This window comes from Physella acuta, unplaced genomic scaffold, assembly GCF_028476545.2.
Source record: "Physella acuta isolate Inbredline_101_S28 unplaced genomic scaffold, ASM2847654v3 ptg002082l, whole genome shotgun sequence".
Classification (NCBI taxonomy): domain Eukaryota; kingdom Metazoa; phylum Mollusca; class Gastropoda; family Physidae; genus Physella; species Physella acuta.
The window spans coordinates 1-25,640 of record NW_026733584.1 but is presented as its reverse complement, the minus strand read 5'-3'; the positions used below and the strand labels follow the sequence as shown (position 1 = coordinate 25,640).

The 25,640-nt window shown below is 32.7% G+C and overlaps 1 protein-coding gene across 1 annotated transcript; it reads right to left on the bottom strand.

Annotated features, from left to right (window-relative positions):
- Positions 1–24,799: 24,799 nt before the first annotated feature.
- Positions 24,800–25,435, bottom strand: LOC131932066 (NXPE family member 1-like). The gene has a single exon (XM_059288939.1). It carries the CDS (start codon positions 25,433–25,435, stop codon positions 24,800–24,802), a length of 636 nt encoding a protein of 211 aa, XP_059144922.1.
- Positions 25,436–25,640: the final 205 nt, after the last annotated feature.

The window sequence follows — 25,640 nt, the reverse complement described above, 5'->3', positions numbered from 1 at the left end:
GATAACATTTATATGTCATAAGTAATATTTAGTAATATACTAGACTACCCGTCATCCGTTGGATAACTGTCGGTTTCGGGGGACATCCATCAAAAAACATCACGTCTGTCACTCAGAGGCACAGCGACCATTAACGGCGCCCGGGGACAAACTTATCAATTTGAACCCCCCCCCCCCCCGCAAGATTTCGATTTGCAACCCCCCCCCCCCCCCCAAACTTTTGATGTGCATCCCCCCCCCTCAAGATTTCGATTTGAACCCCCCCCCTCCAATCAAACTTTCGATTTGAACCCCCCTCAACCTTTCAATTTATTTTTCCAACCCATTTTGGCGCCCCCTAAGGTCGACGCCCGGGGACATATGTCCCCCCCCCCACCCCACCCCCTCCCTCCTCGCTACGCTACTGCAGTGTCACTTATCGTCACAAAAAACAGACCCCACATTCAAAAATATGTTTTTTATCTTTTAAAAACACCGAAAACACCGATTTCGGACTATCCCTTCATATACTGACGTCACAGGTGACCTACTCAACTCTACTTCACCTGCCCAGTGTCCCGCCAAGTCTCAGACAACATGTTTTTATCGTTCAAAAACGATTCCAGCCGAGCATGTCTCTGACCACACTATCCCTTCATTTGCTTAGGACAAAGAAACAGATGAACCCTACTTCACCTGCCCTGTGCCCCGCGAGGTCCTGATAGTCAACCTTATCATTCACATATAGGGCTTAAGAAAAAATAATTGAAAACGTAAAAAAAAAAAAGTTCTTTAAATGTTTATGACACTGACTTTAAAATTTAGCCTTCATTCTCCAAAGCAAATTTTAAAATGCTTTTCTGGCATATCTAGCCCTGGCCACCTATACCATGTTTAAATAATGTGAACACCCGCCATTTTGCTCGTGGTAAACATGGCCTAAAGATCAGCTGTCATGCGTCCGGTCCCATACGCCGACCACGCCTCCAAGTTAGTGAGTAATCCTACTATATCTAGATATAGAACCTAGATAACAAAAAAATCCCATGTATTCTCGAATTAGATGATCATTGAAGCTAAACAAAGATTTATATAAAATAATTAAGGCCCGAAATAGATTCTAGATGTAGAATTTACATTAAGTCTAGATCTAGAATTTACATTGAGTCTAGTGACCTAGATCTAGATCTAGATCTAGAATCTAGGCCCTCTAGGCTAGATTCTAGATTCATAACTTTCCTTCGACAGCTGATCTTTAGATCTAGAGAAATTTATTGTAAAACTAAATGAAAAAAGACAGTTTAAAATTGATATAAGTATTGGAACGTAATAAATACAGCAAACGGACGTATTGTTAAAGTTATGACCGACAGAAAATTAGATTTAGAACGCGTTAAACTTTTGAATGGGAACACAATTTTCTTCGATAGACGCCGCCATTTTATTGTACTAAAGAGTAAACAAAAACCTGTGACGTCACTATTCCCACAACGTTTAGTCAATGTTTTAACATTTTAAAAAAAAATGGGTTACTCTACGTATGAATAAATCAATAAATTAATTAACGTCTTTAAATAAATTTGTGATTAACAGTCTGTCTGCATTAAAAAATTATTCTCTACCTACATACTATTTTACAGCTCTCCAGATAGAGTCGAACATATCACAATTTTCGATCGGACAAACAAACAAACAAAAAAATAAATATTCAAACATGTAAACAAACTTGACTTTTAGTAGTATTAAGATAGTGTGTCACAATGGTAAACTAGTATAATTGTAAAAAAACATTTATGAAAACAAATTTTTAATAATTATGTTATGTTTAGGGGGTGGGGGAATAAAGAGATGGTGAGAAAGGGAAAGGCAACATTCTTCACTTTATTTTATAGCCACTAGCTTAGTAACAGAGGCGTAGCGACCCTTCCCGGCGCCCGGGGACAAACTTTCGATTTGCACCCCTCCTCGAACTTTTCATTTGCATCCCCCCCCCCCTTAAACTTTCAATTTGGCGCCCCCCACCTAAGGTCGGCGCCCGGGGACATATGTCCCCCCGCCCCCCCCCCCTCGCTACGCCTCTGCTTAGTAATTATATTATTACGTGATGCAGCGTTTGGCCTAAATCGCTAATAACTCAAATAGTACAAGCCCTTAATTTAGCTTGAGAGATGTGTATCTATTTTCCTATGGATCAGATTAGATTGTGCCAACTTTAAACTTTCCAGACATGGTACTATAATAAACACACTGTAGATTGTTTATTAGTTTTCTAATTTACCTAAACTGGTTTGGATATTTCTACGGCAAGCTTTAGGGACTAATATTAGCTTCTGCTTTGTGTGCATTCTCTAGTCCACAAGAAAAGTATAGTTATCTCGATAATCACGTTAAAAATGAATGAAACTTAAACATAGACAAACACTAACACATTATGCTGACAGCGCAAATTTAAAAATAAAATTGCGTAAGATTATTTTACTATTTTGTTAGTAGGCTTAGCAATTTTAATTTAGATATAATATTTTCTTTAAGAATTATAAGTTTGATACTGATGTGTCACTTAAATTTCAGGTTTCAATGAGCGTTAAACTTGACTTTTGAATGTTGCATGAAATGGGGATAACTTGTTTAAATTAATACCAATGACCGGTTGGAATGAAGGCGCTGTTGTTTTTTGTGTAGAGCGACTCTTTATGCATTGCTTTTCAAAAATGTGTTTAAAGATTATATGTTTGTATATGTATGTTCTCTTCGTGCCCTGGTTAAGATTTAAATTTAGAAACGTCTTCTAGTGATCGGAGCAACAATGTAAGAAACGACGGTATTATATAAATCATTAAATAAGTCTTACCTATGACATCTATGTTCTCTGGTTGGAACGTCGCAGTGTATGACCTGATATGGGTTGATTGGACACATACACTTGGGCTCTAGTGCACATCTGGCCCACGGGTTTAATATTGCTTTGACAATTAGGTCATCTCGTTTAAAAAATAATATGCCCGAGAGAACTTCAGGGTATGGCGCAAAGACGCATGGCGTTTCTTTACTGTAGTCAAACATCTTAAAAATGGTAAAATATACAATCTTCATTGAGATAAAATTGCAAATAAATATATTATCACACATTTATAAATTATAGTTGTCATGCTCGTTTCATAAATATTACTTATTAATGATTTATAATTATTCTGCGCAATCATTGTTGCCAGTGTCAACTAGGGTAGGGTTAAAATTACCGAGGCTTGTAACAGATATTTTATAGTTTACTCATAGATCAATTTAATTTTCGGCCATCCACTCATAAGTAGCTTTGATAAATAAATACATATCATGAGATTATACATGTTGGGTTAAACTAATCCAATATCTCCCAATTATCAAAGGAAATTTTGTATAATTATATCTGCACAATAGTTATATGATGAACGCCTTTTGGAGTTGTTGTAACAGCAGTACTTTGCGAATGATATATTAACCATTTACCTCCTTTAAAGTTTGCACTGGTATTCTAGCCGAATTGTTATACCGGTAAAGTTGAAGACCGTATTTTTCGGCTCTGTTGATTAACACGTCAATGTTTGTTGTCCATCTGATAGACGCATCGTGGTACACCAAAAGCTTTTTCGCTTTCTCTATTGTTGCCTAAAAAAATAACTCTAATAACATGAGAATAAAAAAAACGAAAGCTTAAATGATTTAATTTTTTTTCGGATTAAATTAATTAATTAATCGAAAAATGATGTTATTAAAAAAGCAACAAGGCAATTTAAATAAATACATTATGAAAATAGTACCGTTCGCCCAGATAACAATTAAAGTAAGGTTACTAATCTAATGGTATTAGATTAAGATTAGCTCAAAATTCGAAACTAAATATTATCTTACTTACTCTGACAATCAATGGTTTCCAGGAATAACAATGAGGGTTAAGGACATGACTGGGGAATCTCTCATAAGGAAAGCTAATAACTTTACATCGACAATATCGTTCAGTCTAAACACAAATACGTATATATATATATATATATATATATATATATATATATATATATATATATATAAAGTGGAGAGTGGTGAGAAGTTAAAGATTTTAGCCTACAATATTGATTTTTCTTTTTTAATCGCTGCATTAGGCTATTGTTCATGTTCAAGTTTTTACATAGTCCTTAGACTGGGTAGAAGATGAAGGCGTATTCGACACACTATTTAAAAAGCATTATTATGTTGATGAAAAGTGTGGCTGGGGGAGCGAGAAGCGAACCGAAATAAGGAGAAATGGTCCAATTTAACAAAATAATAAATGGATAGATATTTAATTAAATAAAATATCGGCTAAATTCTTGACTGTAAATATTTGTTGTGTGAAGTGGAACGTCTGTTACATTAAATTAAACCTGCTGCAGAATAAGTTATAGATCGTAATTTGTTTGTAATTAACTATGCTAAATGGAAGCTAATAAGGAAAATCTTACAATTAACCTATGTTCATTTGACAGCCCTAAATCATACAGTACAAATGTAAAGTTTTTGATCCTTGGATAAACATTTTTGTGCAAGTTCTCAAACATGGCCTGAGTCTCTTCAAAATGGTTTTCCGCGGTAGCTGAGATGAAAATGACATCACTTTCTGGAACGGAGTCAGCTATTGTAGCAATCACGTCACTTTGGTTTTGATGTAGGGTAAGGCTGCTTTTTGATAAGAGTTCATAAATTCTTTCTTGTGTATTAGTACTAAATGTACGTGAGCAGTCTTGTTTGCATGCTTAAAAAGAAAAAAAAAATGATACTTCAATTTAAGAAAAAAAATAATTCTTGTTGTAATTCAAACGTGTTATTCAGCCAGACCACATGATCAATATGTTAAGAATATTTACAAATATCATGATATTAGTGAGATGTACAAATAAGCTAAAAGGAAGTCTCGACTTATAGGCCTACTCTAGATGCAAAAACTTAACTTCACTAGAACATAGAGTAGGAAATGATGGCAAAGCAGGCCCAAGCTTTCAATTGACTCTAGAACAACGTGGATGGATTTACAGGACAATATTGATTAAATAAATCTATAATTCCGACATCCTGAAAACTTTTTCAGTGCTTCTTACAAAGAAAGCGGAAAACACGTAGTTGAATAGAGGGAAAATATCTAATAGGACAGTAGTGGTGAACAAATAGTAAACCCAACACTACAGGAATCCCAAACAGTTTCAAACTGTCTGGATAAAACAATACCGATAAATAGGCTCCCGTCATTAAGGCACTTGACAAATACGCCACCTGCAATACGACATCGACTACAAGGATGTGGACGTAACGGCACCATTACAAAGAACCATATCAGTATTTATCTTTTACTCGCCGTCCCGGCCAGGCCCTGCACTGGCATCTCTGAAAAACGTATTTGTAAACGACAATAACTTGTGTGTTTAGTAATCAGCATTTACCCGGCATTGCCCACCCTAACCACAACCAACCAAAACACACAAAAACGCAAACATAACACAAACACAAATACAAACACAAACGAAAATACAAAAACAAACGCAAACACAAACACAACCACAAACACAAAGAAAACACAAACGCAAAGAAAAAAGCAAACGAAAACACAAACGGAAAGAAAAAAAGCAAACGAAAACAAACCCAAACCCAAACCCAAATCCAAACGCAAACACAACCACAAACGCAAACCCAAACTCAAACACAAAGAAAACACAAACGCAAATATAAACTCGAAGTGTCCACAGTCTAGCCCTGGGCGCCAAATCGCACCATGACGACGTGCGGCGTAACCGCCCGATTCAACTTAGTAAACGACTATAGTACCCAACATATTCATATTTTTTTAACTCACTTACGCGAACGTAGGTACCATAGCGAACACGGGGAGGCCCGGGGCGCCAAATAGCACCCTGTCGGGGTGCCGGAGGACGCCCGGATTTTATTCACTTAAAGACTATATAGTAACCTTTCTTATTCATACTCTATTGCACTGTTTAAAACGAAATTATGCACCATAGCGCTCACATGATAGCCCAGGGCGCCAAATCGAACCGTGCATGGGCGCCGGCAGACGCACCTGTTTCAATTTAGTGAACAAAATTATAATACTCCAAGCTTATCCGTAAATGGAAAGAAATAAACATATAGAATTAGTAGGACCTGGCTTATTAACTGTTATTGATTTTTAAAATATAATTAGTAAACAGTACGTTCAGTGTATAGAATAAATAAAAATAAAAAATCTAGTATTAAAAATACCAACGACATTGCACTTAATCAATCCCCGCTAATTATGTAAAATTTTTTTCCTAACACCAAAACAAAGTAATAAAAAGTAAATTCCTTCTCCCCCGATTTAATGGGTTTTTTTAAAGGGAAGTAACTGTGTTTTCCAAACCAAGGGACGTAATGAGCGCTAAAGGACAAAATGCAAATACATTTCAAGCACAAATTTAGAAATTTTAGAAACGTTGATACACTTTTATTTTCATTTTATGTAATGTTCGTAATTGAAAATTATTATTCTAAGTATATAAAATGAAAACAGTTTTTAAAGACTTTCAATATTAATTTTTTAACTCATAAATTTAGACCCTGAGTACTTTAATAAATCTAACACTTGAATCCATAGGAGTATCGTTTTTTTATTTCGTTTTTTCTTATATTCCTTTGTAATCCATGACAAACATTTTACATACAAACATACAGAATCGAACTTTATATATTAGATAAGATAATAGTTTGCCCGTCATGCGCGTTGCTGCGGTCTAAGAAGAACAACTTGGATCATACATAACGGGGTACGGGTTAGTCCTCACTACCGCCCAGCACTCACCAGAAGCTTATAACTTGAATACAGCTGGATATATAATTAAAAGATTTTATTCGCTGGGTTCCGTCAAACTTTGATTGATTTCAGGTGATGGGAAGTAATAAAAGTAAAATTTATTGGGCAAGTTATGTAGAGTTCACCTGTTTCTGTGCGGTCAACACTATGCCCAGCCGCTAGGCCACTCCGTCTTCACGTTTGGAAGTAGTACATTACACTATATCCAACTTTTTTTCCAAAAACATAGCTTCACCTACTCTGGTTCTAATTTGTGAAACAATATTCCTAATAAAATAAAACTATCTAGATCTAAAAATAGATTCAAAACTAAACTAAAACAACAATTATTAATGACCCCCCCCCCCTAACTGATTCACTGCAACATTTCTCATTCAACTATTATATTCTTATTTTATCTCATCTTGTATTATAACTATGTAATATTATTTCTTTATTCCACTGTGCTGTGTTAATACTATGCTTAACTACACAATTGCTTTTTTTAAATGCTGTTATTACGTTGTTGTTTTGTTTGATTATTTTAAAACGGCCAATGTGAAAAAAAAGTCTCCGTGCCTCCTATTGTTACCGTTATTGAATAAATGAACACTATTTTCGATTTGAAAACTTTTACCGGACAGATTAATTTTTATTTTTTCACGGCGTAATGACATTTGTTACTTAATTAACTGATTACTTAACTATTTAAAAACGCATCTAGGTTTTCTTTCTAAAGTAGGCCCGTACTATCTTTACGCAGCATTATACTCACATTGTTCATTTGTTGCGCAATTTGGTGCGCAATTCTTTTTTTCTATTAAAAAATTTTATATTTGAAAATTGTTAAAAAACAAAAATGTCTATATCCCATATAACATGGAGTTGCCAACCCCATTAGTGTTATATACGAATATTGGAAAAAATTTAAGGAGAATTACTTCAGCTTTCTTTAAAGACTAGCGTGCCCATCCCAGCGTGTTGCCGCGTGGATAGAAGATAGTCTGACGAAATAAATAAGAAGGGTTTCATCAATGCGTTACCAATCCTATATTCTAAGACGTGCGACCTTGTTTTCTAACACTGAGTTATTTAAGTGTAAACAATGATGCGCTTGGATCATATTTATCGGGAAACGGGTTTACCTTAAGTGTACGTTAACAAACCACAACTTATTGCGCCCTGCCGAAATTGTAATATGTTTTTCACATAAACCTTCTCTGAAGTATTTCCATCAAATCCAAAGCGTAAAAGCACTCTAATGAACGGCGTCGAACCGCATCCAACATTTATTTTTGATTATCGTATATAGAGACAAATCGCACCCCCCCCCCCCGGGGCACCGCCATTGAGAAACTAAAAAAAAATCTTTTTTTTTCCAGAAAAGTCCTATTTTGTTTTTTAATGAACCCTCAAAGTTTCATCGTGACGGATAAACCGTTTGAAAACGACTTTTTTATATTTTGTCTGAGATATTTTGTCTGAGATCAATTGTCCGTGGTATCATTTGTCCTGATATATTTTGTCCTGGTATCTTTTGTCCGTGAGATCATTTTTCCTGAGATCATTTGTCCTGTGATAATTTGTTTGTGAGATATTTTGTCTGAGAACATTGGCCGGCCAATGTGCGCATTGGCCGGCTCTCTTGGCCAAAGCCCGAAGAACAGAACTAAGAGCATATTTCGTACATTGGCCGGCCAATTTGCGCACTGGCTTAAGTCTGAAGCACTTAAACTTAACAGCGTATTTTTTACATTAGCCGGCCAATGCGCAAACTGGTCCTATCTAGACTAAGTTGTGATCGCGTTTTTATTATTCTAGTTGTGGTTTCGTTGTGAGTAACATATTGTTTGACTTTTGTTTGTGTAGTATTCTACATGCAGTGCAACATGGACTTAGAGGACCGTCTGATCAAGAGACAGACATACCAAATGGATGTCAAAATAAATAATCCAAATCCTAATGGAAAAGAGTTTGTGAATCAAGTTATTTCTGAACTAAAGAACATGTGGCATGAACTTAAACTAGTTCACAGAAAACCAAGGCATAGCTAAAACCAATGTTCAGTAGAACGTGCCTACTAAGATGTTCAAAGCATGATGATGGCATGGATGCAGACAAATGAATCAGCTCATTGGTCTGAGAGTCATACATTTATTTAATTTATGAAAAACCGTAATTTTCATCAAGGAATCCAACAGTCGTCATACGAAACCTTGTTTTGATGCAAAGCAAAAGTGAAACTTAGCATTTAAAATCTACCAAGAGAGGCTCTCGATAATTTAGCTACTGAGGAAGATCTTGAGAACATTGAACAAGAAATAGAGGTTGCCATAAATGCAACGACATCCTCAGCTAACTCATCTGCTGCCGTGGCGCAAAGTCCAGACCAGCTGCGTGACAATAATAAGGCCAACAGATTCCTTATAGTTTGTGAAAAATATTGTAGTGAAGCCCATTCTTGTGGATCCTGTGGCAACGATGTCCATGCAATATGTGGAATAGCCAATGAAGCAGACGAAAGGTATGGAGGGAACAGTACTCGCAGAATGTCACAATAAACAAGAAACCATGGACAACAGGTCAGAAGCTCATACTAGCTTGCAAACTCAAGGTGCTAAGATGCTAACAAAATTTAAACAAGCTGAAGTGGGAGATACTGGCCGCATCCGTATTCCAGATGTCGACAGAGATTGCGGTGATACCCGAAGCGTCATTGCAATGGTCATGCGCGTCGAGTACGCTTTCTACAAGCTAGGAACTGAACATAGTGTATTTAAACAACTGTATGCTAAAAGTGAGTTTTCAATTCTTCACCGGTCCGCGGATTGGCCGGCCAAAGGCCAAAATGAATTAAAGTTTCAGACTTTGGCCGGTTAATGGGAGGCATTATTCGCATTGGCCGGCCAATGCGCGTTTTGGCCGACTTATATATATATATATATATATATATATATATATATATATATATATATATATATATATATATTAAACCCTTTCATTTTGATTTCTTAGTTTAATTGTACTTACCTCGATGACTTTCATCACATGGATTGAGAAACGTCTGTTTGGGAGCATCATTCTCAAGCGCTAAAATGTTATTAAGTTTATTAGCCAGATATTGAGATTCGTAGAAAATATCATTTTGCTTATGATTGTTTGATATCTCGTAGGCTGTATTTTCTCCTTCATTCTCCGCTGTATTAAAGAAAAGCATGCACAATATGAAATGCAATTTCTATACAACGCAGGTCTATTTTGTAAAAATTGCATTTAAACATCTACCTGTAATGACTCTTGGAAGTGAAAAGTCGAAATGTATTATCTTGTTTCCGGCAAGTATTTTTCCAATCGATAGACATACAGCAGCACAGACAGTAACAAAAATCAAAGTCTTTTTACTAACATCTGAAAGGGAATAAAAGATTACCAAATTACGTTTCTTACCATAACAATATCAATACCACAATTTAAAATTTTAATTCATTTACAAAACAATAATGTTTAACAAATTATTTATGATAAATAAATTGCATAATTTATTATTAGGGAAAGTAAAGGCGGCTGGGCATAGTGCTGACCACACTATCTCTTCATATTCCGAGGTCACAGAAACAAGTGAACTCTACCTCACTTGCCCCATAGACCGTCAGGTTTGAAAGGGAAACTTTACTTACTTTATAATTTATTATTATTTAATTACTATTGTAAATAATGGTAACTAAATGTGTTACATTTGTAGTTATAAATTTTTATTTATTTTAAAATTCAAGTTTGACTACTACCTTTCAATTTAAATGAGAGTTATTTTTATAAATGTGATACATATCTAACTTCAAAAATAAGATATTTTGATCAAGTATTCACTGAATAATGAAGACATCGTTACCTACAGATGTACATACCTAAACAGGCTTATTAAAAAATCATCAAATTCCTGTTTTTTTTTATCATAATGGGTTTATTTCACTTTTGGATACTTTGTCCATTATTTTATTATGAAAATAATAATTTTAATGAGCAATTTTTTAATGTGTTTATAACTTTTATGACCCAATTAATTAATTAAAAATTATTTTTACCCAATCTGACAAGCTGTCTACGAGAAGTGTTATATCCCTAATCATATTGTATTTGATGTCATTAGAAAGCTGGATTGCTCATGTATTTGATAATCTTAATTTCCCTCATCTCGGAAATAACAAAAGCTTTAAATCGGCTTTATAATGTTCACATACATGGTACTAGGCATGCTGCCCAGCTTCGATTAGGCTTTCGAAAATATTGAGAATTTGAATACTTAATTAATTCGCCCGAGGGTCGGTCTACGACCTCAGGAGTTATGAAGAGGTTCCTCCGTGGACCTTTTTTTTGATTTATCGCTCATATAAGGCGCCGGTCAGTCGAGTTCCGTTTTGACCCCCTCATCGTAGACTTTTCGGCCAACCGGCCCCCGTGTTCTGTCGCCCCAAGGCAAGATCCTGCCTAATTTGAAGCGCCTGCGACGCCGGGAAGTGCCCTGTCGGTCACCCGACAACTTTAATTTATATATTACTAGCCGTCCCGGCCAGGCCCTGCTCTGGCTTTTGTGAAAAACCTTTCTGTTAAAGACCATTACCTGTGTGTTTAGTAATCATCATAAACCCGGCATTGCCTACCCAAACCACAACCAACCAAAACCAAAACAACAAAACGCAAACATAACGCTAACACAATTACAAATACAAACGAAAACAAAAACCTAACAACAAACCCAACCACAACCACAAACACCAATACAAACACAAAGAAAAAACAAACAAAAAAGCAAACGAAAACAAAAACCTAACAACAAACCCAACCACAACCACAAACACCAATACCAACACAAAAAAAACAACGAAAAAGCAAACGAAAACAAACCAAATCCAAACGCAAAACCAACCAAAAACACAAATACAAACCCAAAGAAAAATACACAAACAAAAACGAAAAAAGAAAGAACAAAAACGAACCAAATCAAAACGCAACCACTAACGCAAACCCACCTAAACACAAAGAAAACACTAACGCGAACATAAACGCCCGGGGTGGAATCACCTGTTTTAGCTTAATGAACGACTATAGTACCCCAACTTATTCATAGTCTTTTGCACTCACTTAAACGAACGTGCCTGTTTCAATTTAATGAACAATTATAATACTCCAAGCTTATCCGTAAAATACCTACAACATTTGCACTTGATCAATCCCCGCTAATTATGTAATTATTTTTTTTCCCAACACCAAAACAAAGTAATAAAAAGTAAATTCTTTTCCACTAATGCAATGGTTTTATAAAGGGAAGTAATTGTGTTTTCCTAATTTATCAAAGGGAAGTAAGTGCTATAGGACTAAATAAAGACATAATTAAAAATTTTGTAAAAGATGATATGTTTTTAAAACGTGTGTTTAATGAACATGCCGAAAATTATTACTTCCAGTTTGATAAATGAAAATTATTTCCCAAAACTTTCAATATTAATTTTTAACTCATAAATTTAGACAAATGCGCACGATAATATTCTAACACTTTAATCCATGGAAGTATGTCAACGACAAACATATGTATTTTTACATACAGAATTGAGCTTTATATATTAGATAGAGATTAGCAAATTGCATAGATAAAAAAAGATTTCAATAAAGTAATTAAGGCCTGAAATGCTTTTCATGTTTGCGTTTTGTTGTTTTGGTTGGTTGTGGTTTGGGTGGGCAATGCCGGATTTATGATGATTACTAAACACACAGGTAATGGTCTTTAACATAAAGGTTTTTCACAGAAGCCAGAGCAGGGCCTGGCCGGGACGGCTAGTACTTTATAAATTTACATCCGTTTTTTGAGTAATTGGAAATAGCGTAAATTACTGTTTCGGGTCAACGGAAATTACTCAAAATTTGAAAGAAGGTAGAGAATTAGATCTTTTACTTACATGTGAAATTTTATTTATCTATCTGAAATAGTACTCAAGTTATAAGCGTTTGAAAAATTCAAAGTTAAAATTACCAATTCCGGTTATCGGAAATCGCTCAAAAGTTGATACGGATCTACGATTTGTATAAAATACTTATATATGAAATTTCATCAACCTAGCTGTAACGGTACTCAAGTTATCGTGTTTACAGACACCTAGACACACATAGGTGTAAAACGTCGAGATTTCCAAGATTTTTTTTGTGCACGATTACAAGACTTTCTCTATACTTCTTATATACGAGAAAGTAAAAAAAGGGTCGTTTGTGCTTCATATAGGGTAAAAAATTGGAATCGGTTTAACTGCCTTGCAAAATTGCAAATATTAAAGAAAGTTTAGCCGTGGTGTAAAAATTGCAAATGCAAATTTAAAATAGAAACTTTACTTACATCTTAAGTGTAGCATTTTAAATATTAATTAAAGCTACATATCATGGAATGTGTTTCTGAATAGTCGATTACTCTCACTAACATCAGGAAATAAAACGTACAAGCCCCGCACTGAACCAACACAAAACTGTGCTGGGTAAAAAGTACCGGTTGAATAAAATTAATCTTGTCTACGGGTCACGAAGAAACGTAAGTTTTAAACGCAAAAATTGTTTCAAATAAAAAACTCATTGATTATTGCTTTTTAAACTTAGATTTTATTATAAATTTAACTACACTAAAAATATTAATGTTCGAGTTTTTATTACACATATTAGTAATTTTAGGACATTTTTATCAAGATTAAAGTATCTTAAAGATGAATATATTTCTATTGATGGTATTATATTAATAGTAATAGTAGTTTCAATTTTATGGTTATAGTTATGGTTACATTTACGGTTACGGTTACGGTTGTAGTTGTGGTTGTGGTTGTTATTGTTTTTTAACTATGATTAAGTTAATGATAATGATAATGATAATGATAATGATAATGATAATGATAATGATAATGATAATGATAATGATAATGATAATGATAATGATAATGATAATGATAATGATAATGATAATGATAATGATAATGATAATGATAATGATAATGATAATGATAATGATAATGATAATGATAATGATAATGATAATGATAATGATAATGATAATGATAATGATAATGATAATGATAATGATAATGATAATGATAATGATAATGATAATGATAATGATAATGATAATGATAATGATAATGATAATGATAATGATAATGATAATGATAATGATAATGATAATGATAATGATAATGATAATGATAATGATAATGATAATGATAATGATAATGATAATGATAATGATAATGATAATGATAATGATAATGATAATGATAATGATAATGATAATGATAATGATAATGATAATGATAATGATAATGATAATGATAATGATAATGATAATGATAATGATAATGATAATGATAATGATAATGATAATGATAATGATAATGATAATGATAATGATAATGATAATGATAATGATAATGATAATGATAATGATAATGATAATGATAATGATAATGATAATGATAATGATAATGATAATGATAATGATAATGATAATGATAATGATAATGATAATGATAATGATAATGATAATGATAATGATAATGATAATGATAATGATAATGATAATGATAATGATAATGATAATGATAATGATAATGATAATGATAATGATAATGATAATGATAATGATAATGATAATGATAATGATAATGATAATGATAATGATAATGATAATGATAATGATAATGATAATGATAATGATAATGATAATGATAATGATAATGATAATGATAATGATAATGATAATGATAATGATAATGATAATGATAATGATAATGATAATGATAATGATAATGATAATGATAATGATAATGATAATGATAATGATAATGATAATGATAATGATAATGATAATGATAATGATAATGATAATGATAATGATAATGATAATGATAATGATAATGATAATGATAATGATAATGATAATGATAATGATAATGATAATGATAATGATAATGATAATGATAATGATAATGATAATGATAATGATAATGATAATGATAATGATAATGATAATGATAATGATAATGATAATGATAATGATAATGATAATGATAATGATAATGATAATGCCAATGACAATGACAATGACAATGACAATGACAATGACAATGATAATGATAATGATAATGATAATGATAATGATAATGATAATGATAATGATAATGATAATGATAATGATAATGATAATGATAATGATAATGATAATGATAATGATAATGATAATGATAATGATAATGATAATGATAATGATAATGATAATGATAATGATAATGATAATGATAATGATAATGATAATGATAATGATAATGATAATGATAATGATAATGATAATGCCAATGACAATGACAATGACAATGACAATGACAATGATAATGATAATGATAATGATAATGATAATGATAATGATAATGATAATGATAATGAAAATGATAATGATAAAGATAATGATAATGATAATGATAATGATAATGATAATGATAATGATAATGATAATGATAATGATAATGATAATGATAATGATAATGATAATGATAATGATAATGATAAGTTGCAGTTACAGTTACAGTTACAGTTACAGTTACAGTTACAGTTACAGTTACAGTTACAGTTACAGTTACAGTTACAGTTACAGTTACAGTTACAGTTACAGTTACAGTTACAGTTACAGTTACAGTTACAGTTACAGTTACAGTTACAGTTACAGTTACAGTTACAGTTACAGTTACAGTTACAGTTACAGTTACAGTTACAGTTACAGTTACAGTTACAGTTACAGTTACAGTTACAGTTACAGTTACAGTTACAGTTACAGTTACAGTTACAGTTACAGTTACAGTTACAGTTACAGTTACAGTTACAGTTACAGTTACAGTTACAGTTACAGTTACAGTTACAGTTACAGTTACAGTTACAGTTACAGTTACAGTTACAGTTACAGTTACAGTTACAGTTACAGTTACAGTTACAGTTACAGTTACAGTTACAGTTACAGTTACAGTTACAGTTACAGTTACAGTTACAGTTACAGTTACAGTTACAGTTACAGTTACAGTTACAGTTACAGTTACAGTTACAGTTACAGTTACAGTTACAGTTACAGTTACAGTTACAGTTACAGTTACAGTTACAGTTGTTATGCAATCACTGTTTTACTTCTTACTCACTGTTCCATTAAATATGAAACAAAATTATGTTTCAGGAAGATGAATCGTGAGATGAAAATGGGAATGTTGGTATTGATTGTGATAGTGATACTGTTTTGCGAATACTACCTTTGGGGAGGGAATCTAAAATATGGGTTTCTTTTACCGAACTCATACCTTGTCAGCTATAATAATATTGCTTTAACGTGTACTAATGTAAGCGAGGAAATGACAATAGGTCGTTGGGTGGGGAAAGATTTCAATTCATCTGAACTACAAAAAATTGAAGAATTTCTGCATCGAGCGAGAACGTATCATAAATTTCCTGAGGATTTACAGAGAGCAGATAAAAGATGCGGTAAGCGTTTAAGCATTTTTCAAAAGAAAGAGGTTTTTTGTGATGAATTCCTTTGACCTAGTTCAAGTTAAATACTCCTAGGCTCACTGACTATGAACTGGCACGCCCTTTAAGTAATTAAATGATCGACTGACGGATCAAATGATAGGCTGAATAACTGATCGTCTAATTATTATAACAACCAATAGAACGATCGCCTGACCGGGTTAATAAGTTGTATTGTCTATGAATGATTTAAAATTAAATTAGAGTAGGTGGATTATATCATGCATTCGGAATGCATTTCGTTTATTTTATAAACTTCTCCGTCTTCTTATTCATCAGGAATATTCAACTATCCTGTCCCCGGTTGGGCAAGAGCGGTGTGTAACCCAAATGGATCAACCCCCTGCTGTTGGAACTCTACCTGTGTAGCTAGGTCGATAAAAGACTGCCAGTGTACAGAATGTTATGACATGAGGCAACAAATACACGCAGAGCTGTCTAGATGGGTCCCAAAGAACACAAAGTGCCAGGTTCGTTTTCTCGTATATACGAAGTATAGAGAAAGTCTTGTAATCGTGCTAAAAAAAATCGAGATTTTCGTAAATCTCTACGTTTTAGGGCTGCCTGAGTCGGAAAAACATAGTTTTGCTATCTCAAAAAAAACGCATGTGAATTTATAAAATACTAATAATATCCCGCACTATTATGCACATTTTATTTGGCGTTCATTTGATGTGCAATTCTTTGTTTTTTTACGAGATTCTATTCTATTATAAAAAAGTTTAAGAAATTAAAAATGGATTTAAAATATTGTCTATGTCCCGAGTTGCTATCCCCCGTAGTGTTATATTAGAATATTCGAGAAAGTTTAGGAGAGATCACTCCAGGTTTATTTAATTAACATTAATTACTATAGATCATGGGGGAAAATTATTGCATAGGTATCATTATTATTACCCGACCTTATACTATCAATAGTTATAATCATACCTTTTAAGTTTAGACTACTTTTAGACCTAGTTTTACATAGTTTACAACTTTTCCTATTATCATATTTACTTTCTCGTATATACTAAGTATAGAGAAAGTCTTGTAATCGTGCACAAAAAAATCGAGATTTTTGCAAATCTCGACGTTTCAGGGCTCCCTGAGTCGGAAAAAAAAGTTTAGCTATCTTTTCCGTATGTCTGTGTGTGTATGTGTGTCTGTGTGTCTGTGTTTCTGTGTGTAAACACGATAACTTCAGTACCGTTACAGCTAGGTAAGTATTATATCAAAATCGTAAATCCGTATCAACTTTTGAGCGATTTCCAATAAACGAAAGTGGAACTTTTACTACTTTGAATTTTTCAAAAGCCTATAACTTGAGTACTATTTCAGATAGGTAAATGAAATTTCACATGTAAGTAAAAGTTCTAATTCTCTGCCTTCTATCAAATTTGAGTAATTTCCGTTGGCCGGAAGTAGTAATTTACGCTATTTCCGATTTCTCAAAAAAAAAACGCATGTGAATTTATAAAGTACTAATAATATCCCGCACTATTATGCACATTTTATTTGGCGCTCACTTGGTGTCATTTCTTTTTTTTTTTTTACGAGATTCTATTCTATTATAAAAACTTTAAGTAATTAAAAATGGATTAAAAATATTGTCTATGTCCTGAGTTGCCACCCCCCGTATTGTTATATTAGAATATTCGAGAAAGTTTAGGGGAGATCACTCCCGGTTTATTTTCTTTATTAACATTTAACTATGTAAAAGCTTTATTTATTACTTTTTCGTATATACGAAGTATACAGAAAGTCTTGAAATCATGACGCTTCACAGCTCCCTGAGTCGGAAAAACATAGCTTTGCAATCTTGTCCGTATGTCTGTGTGTGTGTGTGTGCGTATGTATGTATGTGTGTGTGTGTCTGTGTGTCTGTGTGTGTCTGTAAACACGGTAACTTGAGTACCGATACAGCTAGGTTGATGAAGTTTCATATATGACTATTATATAATATTTGTAGGTTAGTATCAACTTTTGAGCGATTTCCAATAACCGGAAGTGGAACTTATTCTACTTTCAATTTTTCTAAAGACTATAACTTGAGTACTATTTCAGACAGATAAACGAAATTTCACATATAAGTACAATATCTATTTTTCTGCCTTCTGTCAAATTTAAAATAATTTTCGTTGGCAAAAGTAGTAATGTACGCTATCTCCGTTTTAAGAAAAAAAAACATATGAATTTATAAAGTACTAATAATATTCCGCACTATTATACACATACTGTTTTTCGTTCACTTGTTGTGCAATTCTTTTTACTACGAGATTCTATTCTATTTTAAAAAGTTGAAGTAATTAAAAATGGACTAAAAATCATTTTTTTCTCCTGAGTTGCCATCTCCCGTAGTGTTATATAAGAATATTCGAGAAAGTTTAGTGGAGATTACTCCCGGTTTATTATACATACCAAGTGATGGCGGGTAAAAAAGTACATTATTACTCCCACTTTTACTTAACCGACTATTATTTCAAACCAATGTCCGATTTAAGTTTGTAACTGATAAAGTTTATTACACATAACGCAGTTATTAATCAAATTCAATTCTCTATCGAGGGTGGTAAGGATTGCACACCGGTACGGCTTGCCCACCTCTACCTTATATGAAAACTATTTAGTTATGTATCTAGAAGTAAAAGGTGTAAGTACTAAATGAAACAGTTATTAAAAATGTTTCTTTAACATTCTTGATTTTCTAGGAAATTGTCATTTTCCAACGTTAAGCAATTTGATTACAGGCTATTTTGTTTATAAAACAAATATCAAAATATTTATAAAAATATTAGTGTACGTCTTTATATACACACACATTATATAATTATATATATATATATATATATATATATATATATATATATATATATATATATATTAAGGTTAAAAATTTGTTTTCACGTAAATATTTGTTGTATATCTAAAGGTAAAGTACTTTACCCGTCGAGAAACATGTCAGCTATTGATGAACATGACCATTGTTTTTATCGGAGACTCTTTGATGCGACAGTTTTCCATTTCCATGTTTGAAATGTTAAGAGATAATATTATTTTAGATAAAGCACCTAAAGGTTTGTATTATTTAACTCTATATATATATATATATATATATATATATATATATATATATATATATATATATATATATATATTATATATATATATATTAAAACCGGAGGTTTCTGTGACTTTTAGCAATGATATTGTTTTTTAATTACTTTTGTACCCATAACAAATGTGAGTTACTCCATTGATTTACTAATAGTTAACAAAAGAACAGTGGACTAATTAGTTTTGTGTTTAAAAATGGCATTTTATATGAAAACGTAAAAATTAGAACATAATTACACATTTCCATCTAAATGCATAAGGCATTAATGTATTATACAACACAAACTTAATGCTGGCTTTTCTTTGCTGTTTGCATTTTGCTGAATTTTTAAAACAGAAATCAGAGAAAAGTGCAGTCTCTATTATAAGTATTTTTCGGAATGCTCTAATTACGTGTTACGTGATTCGTTGGAGTGCAATGGGACGGTAAGAAAATCGTCTATTTATATTCGTATACATTGAATATTAATGTTCAGAGTACTGTGTATTTCTAATTTGATATACAAGTAAATCTCGACTTCATTAAAAAGCCGCTAACTCATCTGCAATTCTAAGGTTCATCTTACAAATCACTGGATAATGAGAGCACATCAAAGTAAGGAACTCTTGCAAACCATAAGTGAGATGATCGGGAAAACAAATTCTCTTCTGATCGTTGGTTTTGGGTTACACGACTCATTGAATCTAACGTTACTTGAAGCTCAGGTAATAGTTTTCTGTTTCACTTGGGTTTTATTAGATGGGTATAACAAACATGAGAATCACAACTTATTAGATCAACTTATTGAGTAAACTATAATTTTTGTAAGAATACTATTTTTTAAATTTAGGCATGAAAGCCGACACTTAGATTAATTATTAAAATAAAGTTTCACTTTGTATCAAGAAAAAAGAATGTTAATTTATTTAGTTCTTTAAATAATAATATTCAAACGTGTCATTTCAGATGTTTAATCCCATGTTTGAGATGTTGTCTAAAGCTGTTTGGCCAAAGGTTATCTGGCTGACCCCCCACGCCCCTGGTTTATTAAAAACACCGTATCATGTTTACCTACAGCCAGATAAAATCCAACAATTTAACGAGCGTGTGAGTGTTTTAATGAAAAAGCAAGGAATTCCGACACTCGATTTTTTTCACCTGACTAAAGGAGTCATGAGCTACGATGGAACGCACTACAGTAAAGGTGTCAATGACGTTAAAGCCAATATTTTTCTGAATTATCTTTTAGAAAATATAACTAAATTTAAATGTGCTTGTGATAATGACATAGACTAGTAATAATATGTGTATAATTGAATCATGTTAAATGGAGATTTTGAAATGCTTTTTAAATACTAACATTATTTACAATGTATAATAAACCGGGAGTGATCTCCCCTAAACTTTATCGAATATTCATATATAACACAAAGGATGGCAACTCGGGACATAAACATGATTTTTGATCAATTGTTTATTACTTAAACTTTTTAAAATAGAATGCAATCTCGTGGAAAAAAAATTGAGCACCAAGTGAACGCTAAACAAAGATGTGTATAATAGTGCGGAATATTATTAGTACTTTATAAACTCACATGTGTTGTGAATTTATAAAGTACTAATGTGTTTTTTTGTTATTTTTTTTAGAAAAGGGGAATAGCGTAAATTACTACTTCCAGTCAACGGAAATTACAGAAGGCAGAGCACTAGATCTTTTACTTAAATGTGAAATTTCATTTATCTATCTGAAATAGTTCTCAAGTTATAGGCTTATGAAAAATTGAAAGTAGTAAAGGTTCCATTTTCGTTTGACGAAAATCGCTGAATTATTAATACAGATCTACAAATTTGATATAATACTTATATATGAAATTTCATCAACCTAGCTGTAACGGTACTCAAGTCATCGTGTTTACAGACACACATATACACATAGACATGAGGACAAGATTGCAAAACTATGTTTTTTCGACTCAGGGAGGTGTAAAACGTTGAGATTTGCAAAACACGATTTTTTTATTTTCTTGTGTATACAAAGTATAGTGAAAGTATAGTATCATGTAAAAAAAACATTGAGATTTTTGCAAATTTCAATATTTTACACCTCCCGGAGTCGAAAAAACATAGTTTTGTAATCTTGTCCTTGTGTTTGTTTGTGTGTGTGTGTGTGTATGTCTCTGTGTGTCTGTAAACGAACACGAACGAACGAACGAACGAACGAACGAACGAACGAACGAACGAACGAACGAACGAACGAACGAACGAACGAACGAACGAACGAACGAACGAACGAACGAACGAACGAACGAACGAACGAACGAACGAACGAACGAACGCACGAACGCACGAACGAACGAACGAACGAACGAACGAACGAACGAACGAACGAACGAACGAACATATATATATATATATATATATATATATATATATATATATATATATATATATATATATATATATATATATATATATATATATATATATATATATATATATATATATATATATATATATATATATATATATGTATATATATATATATATATATATATATATATATATATATATATATATATATATATATATATATATATATATATATATATATATATATATATATATATATACTAGCTGCATACCCGTGCTCCGCCACGGTAAATTGTTTTTCTTCTCTTCAACTTCTTCGTTCTTAATTGTGAATATGGTGGAGGATTCAGACAACAAGTCCAACTTCGTGGATAAACCGGACTGTGGTCTCCAGTTTGTCAGGTGCCCCATATAATTTTTCCCTGAGTGGGGTGGGCTGGGGCCAGTGTCTGTCTCGTGCCTGGCTATACAAAGTGCATTCCTGGAGTACGTGCTCCGTGTTTTCCGGGGCCTTGCCACAAGGGCACATTTCGCTACACCCAACCTTCAGTTTTCTGTGCATGTGTTGATTTAGTCTGTTGTGGCCTGTTCTAAGTCGAAAGATTATGTATTGTTGTTTTCGTGTTAAATTATAATAGCCGTCGTCTTTAATGTAGTGAGGGTGTGTGACAGACCACATTTGCGTTTGTTTGTTTTTTATAATTCTTTTTATTTCTTTTGGGTGTAGCGAAATTTCCGGTTGTGGTTTCTTTCCCCCAATTTTTGCCAGCTGGTCTGCGATCTCGTTACCCTGGATCTGGCAGTGGCCCGGGATCCACTGCAGCATAATTCTGCTGCAGGTATTTTTTAGCCTCTCTAGTGCTGTCATAAGTGTTTGAATATACAGAAAGTCTTGAAATCATAAAAAAATTGTTTTTAAATGTACCAACTTGGGAACAGAACAAAACTAAATACAACGCAAACGAAAAAAACAAAATAAAAACACACAAACGAAAAAACAAAAACAACACTTATAACATAAACACAATTTAAATGCAGTCATAAAGGCATATTGGCCCGTTATAGCCCGTAGCGCCAAATCGCGCCCTGTCCGAGCGCCGGCTGTCGCGTCTGAATCAGTAAATGACTATAAAACAGAGGCGTAGCGACCCGGGGACAAACTTTCGATTTGCAACCCCCCTCCAACTTTCGATGTGCATCCCCGCCCCCACACTTTATATTTGCATCCCCCCGCCCCCCCCCCCCCCCTCACAATTTCGATTTGCACCCCCCACCCCTCCCCGCAAATTTTCAATTTTTTTTCCCAACCTATTTTGGCGCCCCCTAATGTCGGCGCCCAGGGACATTAGTCCCCCCACCCCCTCCCCCCACCCCTCGCTACGCCTCTGCTATAAAACCCACAGCTTGTCCGCAAACCGAAAGATAGATTAATAATTAGTAAACAGTACGTTGAGTGTATAAAATAAATAAAAGGCAGTATTTAAAATATACGTGTTTTGCCGACCATATTGCACTTTATAAGCACTTTTCAGTACTCTTTAAAATTTACAATAAAGTTTCATGACTAAAACCATTGCTCACCTAATGAACGTGATGACTTTATATAATAATGGGGAATAGTTGATTAAAAATTATAATTAGTAAACAGTACATTCAGTGAATAAAATAAATAAAAGATAGCCTTTTATCAATCAATGCTAATTATAATTTTCCAAAAATAATGTACTCTTACACGTCTCCATAATTTGCATTCACATTTTGCTAATTATATTATTCCAACAATTATTCCGTCTTGGAAATTTGCTTTCACATTTTTAGCGTGAGTTCAATTTATTTTTAAATTACCTCCCTTGGTAAAATTACTAAACAGTTTAGTTAGATTTTTCTACCCTACTGTTATTATGTTATTAAAATGTATCAATTTTTCTAGGAATATAAACGAAAATGATATTTTACATTGATTCTTTTAATATGTTTTAGCACTGTGCGTGTATTTAATATTTTCTTTACGTTATGCAAAAGAGAAAAAACATGGGCAACTTAAAAATAGCTTTATGTGGTTATATAAACAAACCCTACTCTATCACTAACAATAAGACACTGCGATGAACTGAAAAGCACTGCATGGTGCGATGTTTAGTTTTATGGTTCCAAAATCTATAGCGATGACAGAAGGACTGACACACTACCAGCCCGCTCATATAATATATAAATATATAAAATAAATAAATAAGTAAATAAATAACTAAATAACTAAATAACTAACTAAATATATATATATATATATATATATATATATATATATATATATATATATATATATATATATATATATATATACAATATATATTCAAGTTAAATTTCAATAAATATTTTTGAGCATCTGCACTATAAATAGAACTGAAAAATACGTTTTTATTTTGAGAAAAATGTCCTTTTTAAAAATGTTATACACAAATTTATTTTAACAGAAATCTTATGATATATTCATTAGTAGAAATACACCCTTTAATTATAAAAGTTCAGAACAAATACTTTAATTTAAAAAAAAAATTAAAATCCTTTCCAGGGAATTACACAGTGACGTCAAATAAAACGAATGTAATTCCAATAAACTACGAAACTAGGCAACCAAAATTAATTAGTTATAAAGTAAAACATGTATAAAAACACAATAAATAATTGAGTATATTTATGAAACTATTTTAATCCTTAAATATTTGATATAATTTTTTTTGTTTTTTAGCTTCACAGATCGTCTAATTAGACAATACAATGCATTTATCTAGAGCTTCAGATATATCAGATATACTTGACTTAAACTTAAATCATTTTTTGTCTGTCCCTGAACAAGTAGAGAATTATCTAGATTCTGGATCTACAATCACACAATCAATAATTTAGTTTCTTTACTCAACTGTTCCATTGTGTATTTTGTGTTATTTAAGAAATATTCACTTGCAAAAGTAAGATAGTGCAATCTTGATCATTTCTCTCGTAACAAAAGCAGGCGGGTGAATTCCATTACTTTCTATTGCTATTGTTAAATCCCATCCATCCAAGAACAAAACCTTATTTTCCAAGCCTCGAAACATGGTTTTGATTATCTCAATATAAAGAGGTGCTAACGGATCTCCACCTATTGCACGATTGTGTTTACAATCTTGGATAGCTGCATGAGGACCGCGTATGACGGTGAGAACATTTGGGTTTCTCTTCACCAGTCTTTCTACTGCAGCTTTTAGAGCTTTCATCCGCAGGTAAAACACACTTGGGTGTGCTGGTGTGTAGTGCAGGTAATAATGAACAAACACAATGTGTTTTCCCGTGCTATTGATATTGTCAAGTACTGCCGGAATGCTGCCAATATGATCAGCTCTCTGTAACTTAGCATATATTGGCTTTTCATGGGGTATTGCAATGATCTTAATTCCATGTTGCTGAACGACACACATTGAGGATCGTGGCCAGCCACCAGTTTTGTTGATACACCCAGTAATTGCTAAAAAACTTAAATACAGCATGTTGGCATTTGAATCTCCAATGACCCAAGTTGTTGTGTTTCTTAAACAATCGTGTGCCCAATTCATTGTTACGTTAGAATTTAACTTGCAAATAAGTGAATTCCATTCAAATCCTCGCGTCCAAAAACCTGTAGGTTTGGTAGTATTCCAAGAACCTGATAAATTTGATTCTTGGCAAGCTGGAAGATTTGATTGTTTTCCTGTTTTATTATAAAAATGAAAAAAGAAAAGACTTCTTCTTTGTATTATAAAAAAACAATACTTAGTTATG

Coding starts and splice junctions, on each gene's coding strand:
- LOC131932066 (XM_059288939.1), bottom strand. CDS start 25,435: ATGAATTGGGCACACGATTGTTTAAGAAACACAACAACTTGGGTCATT.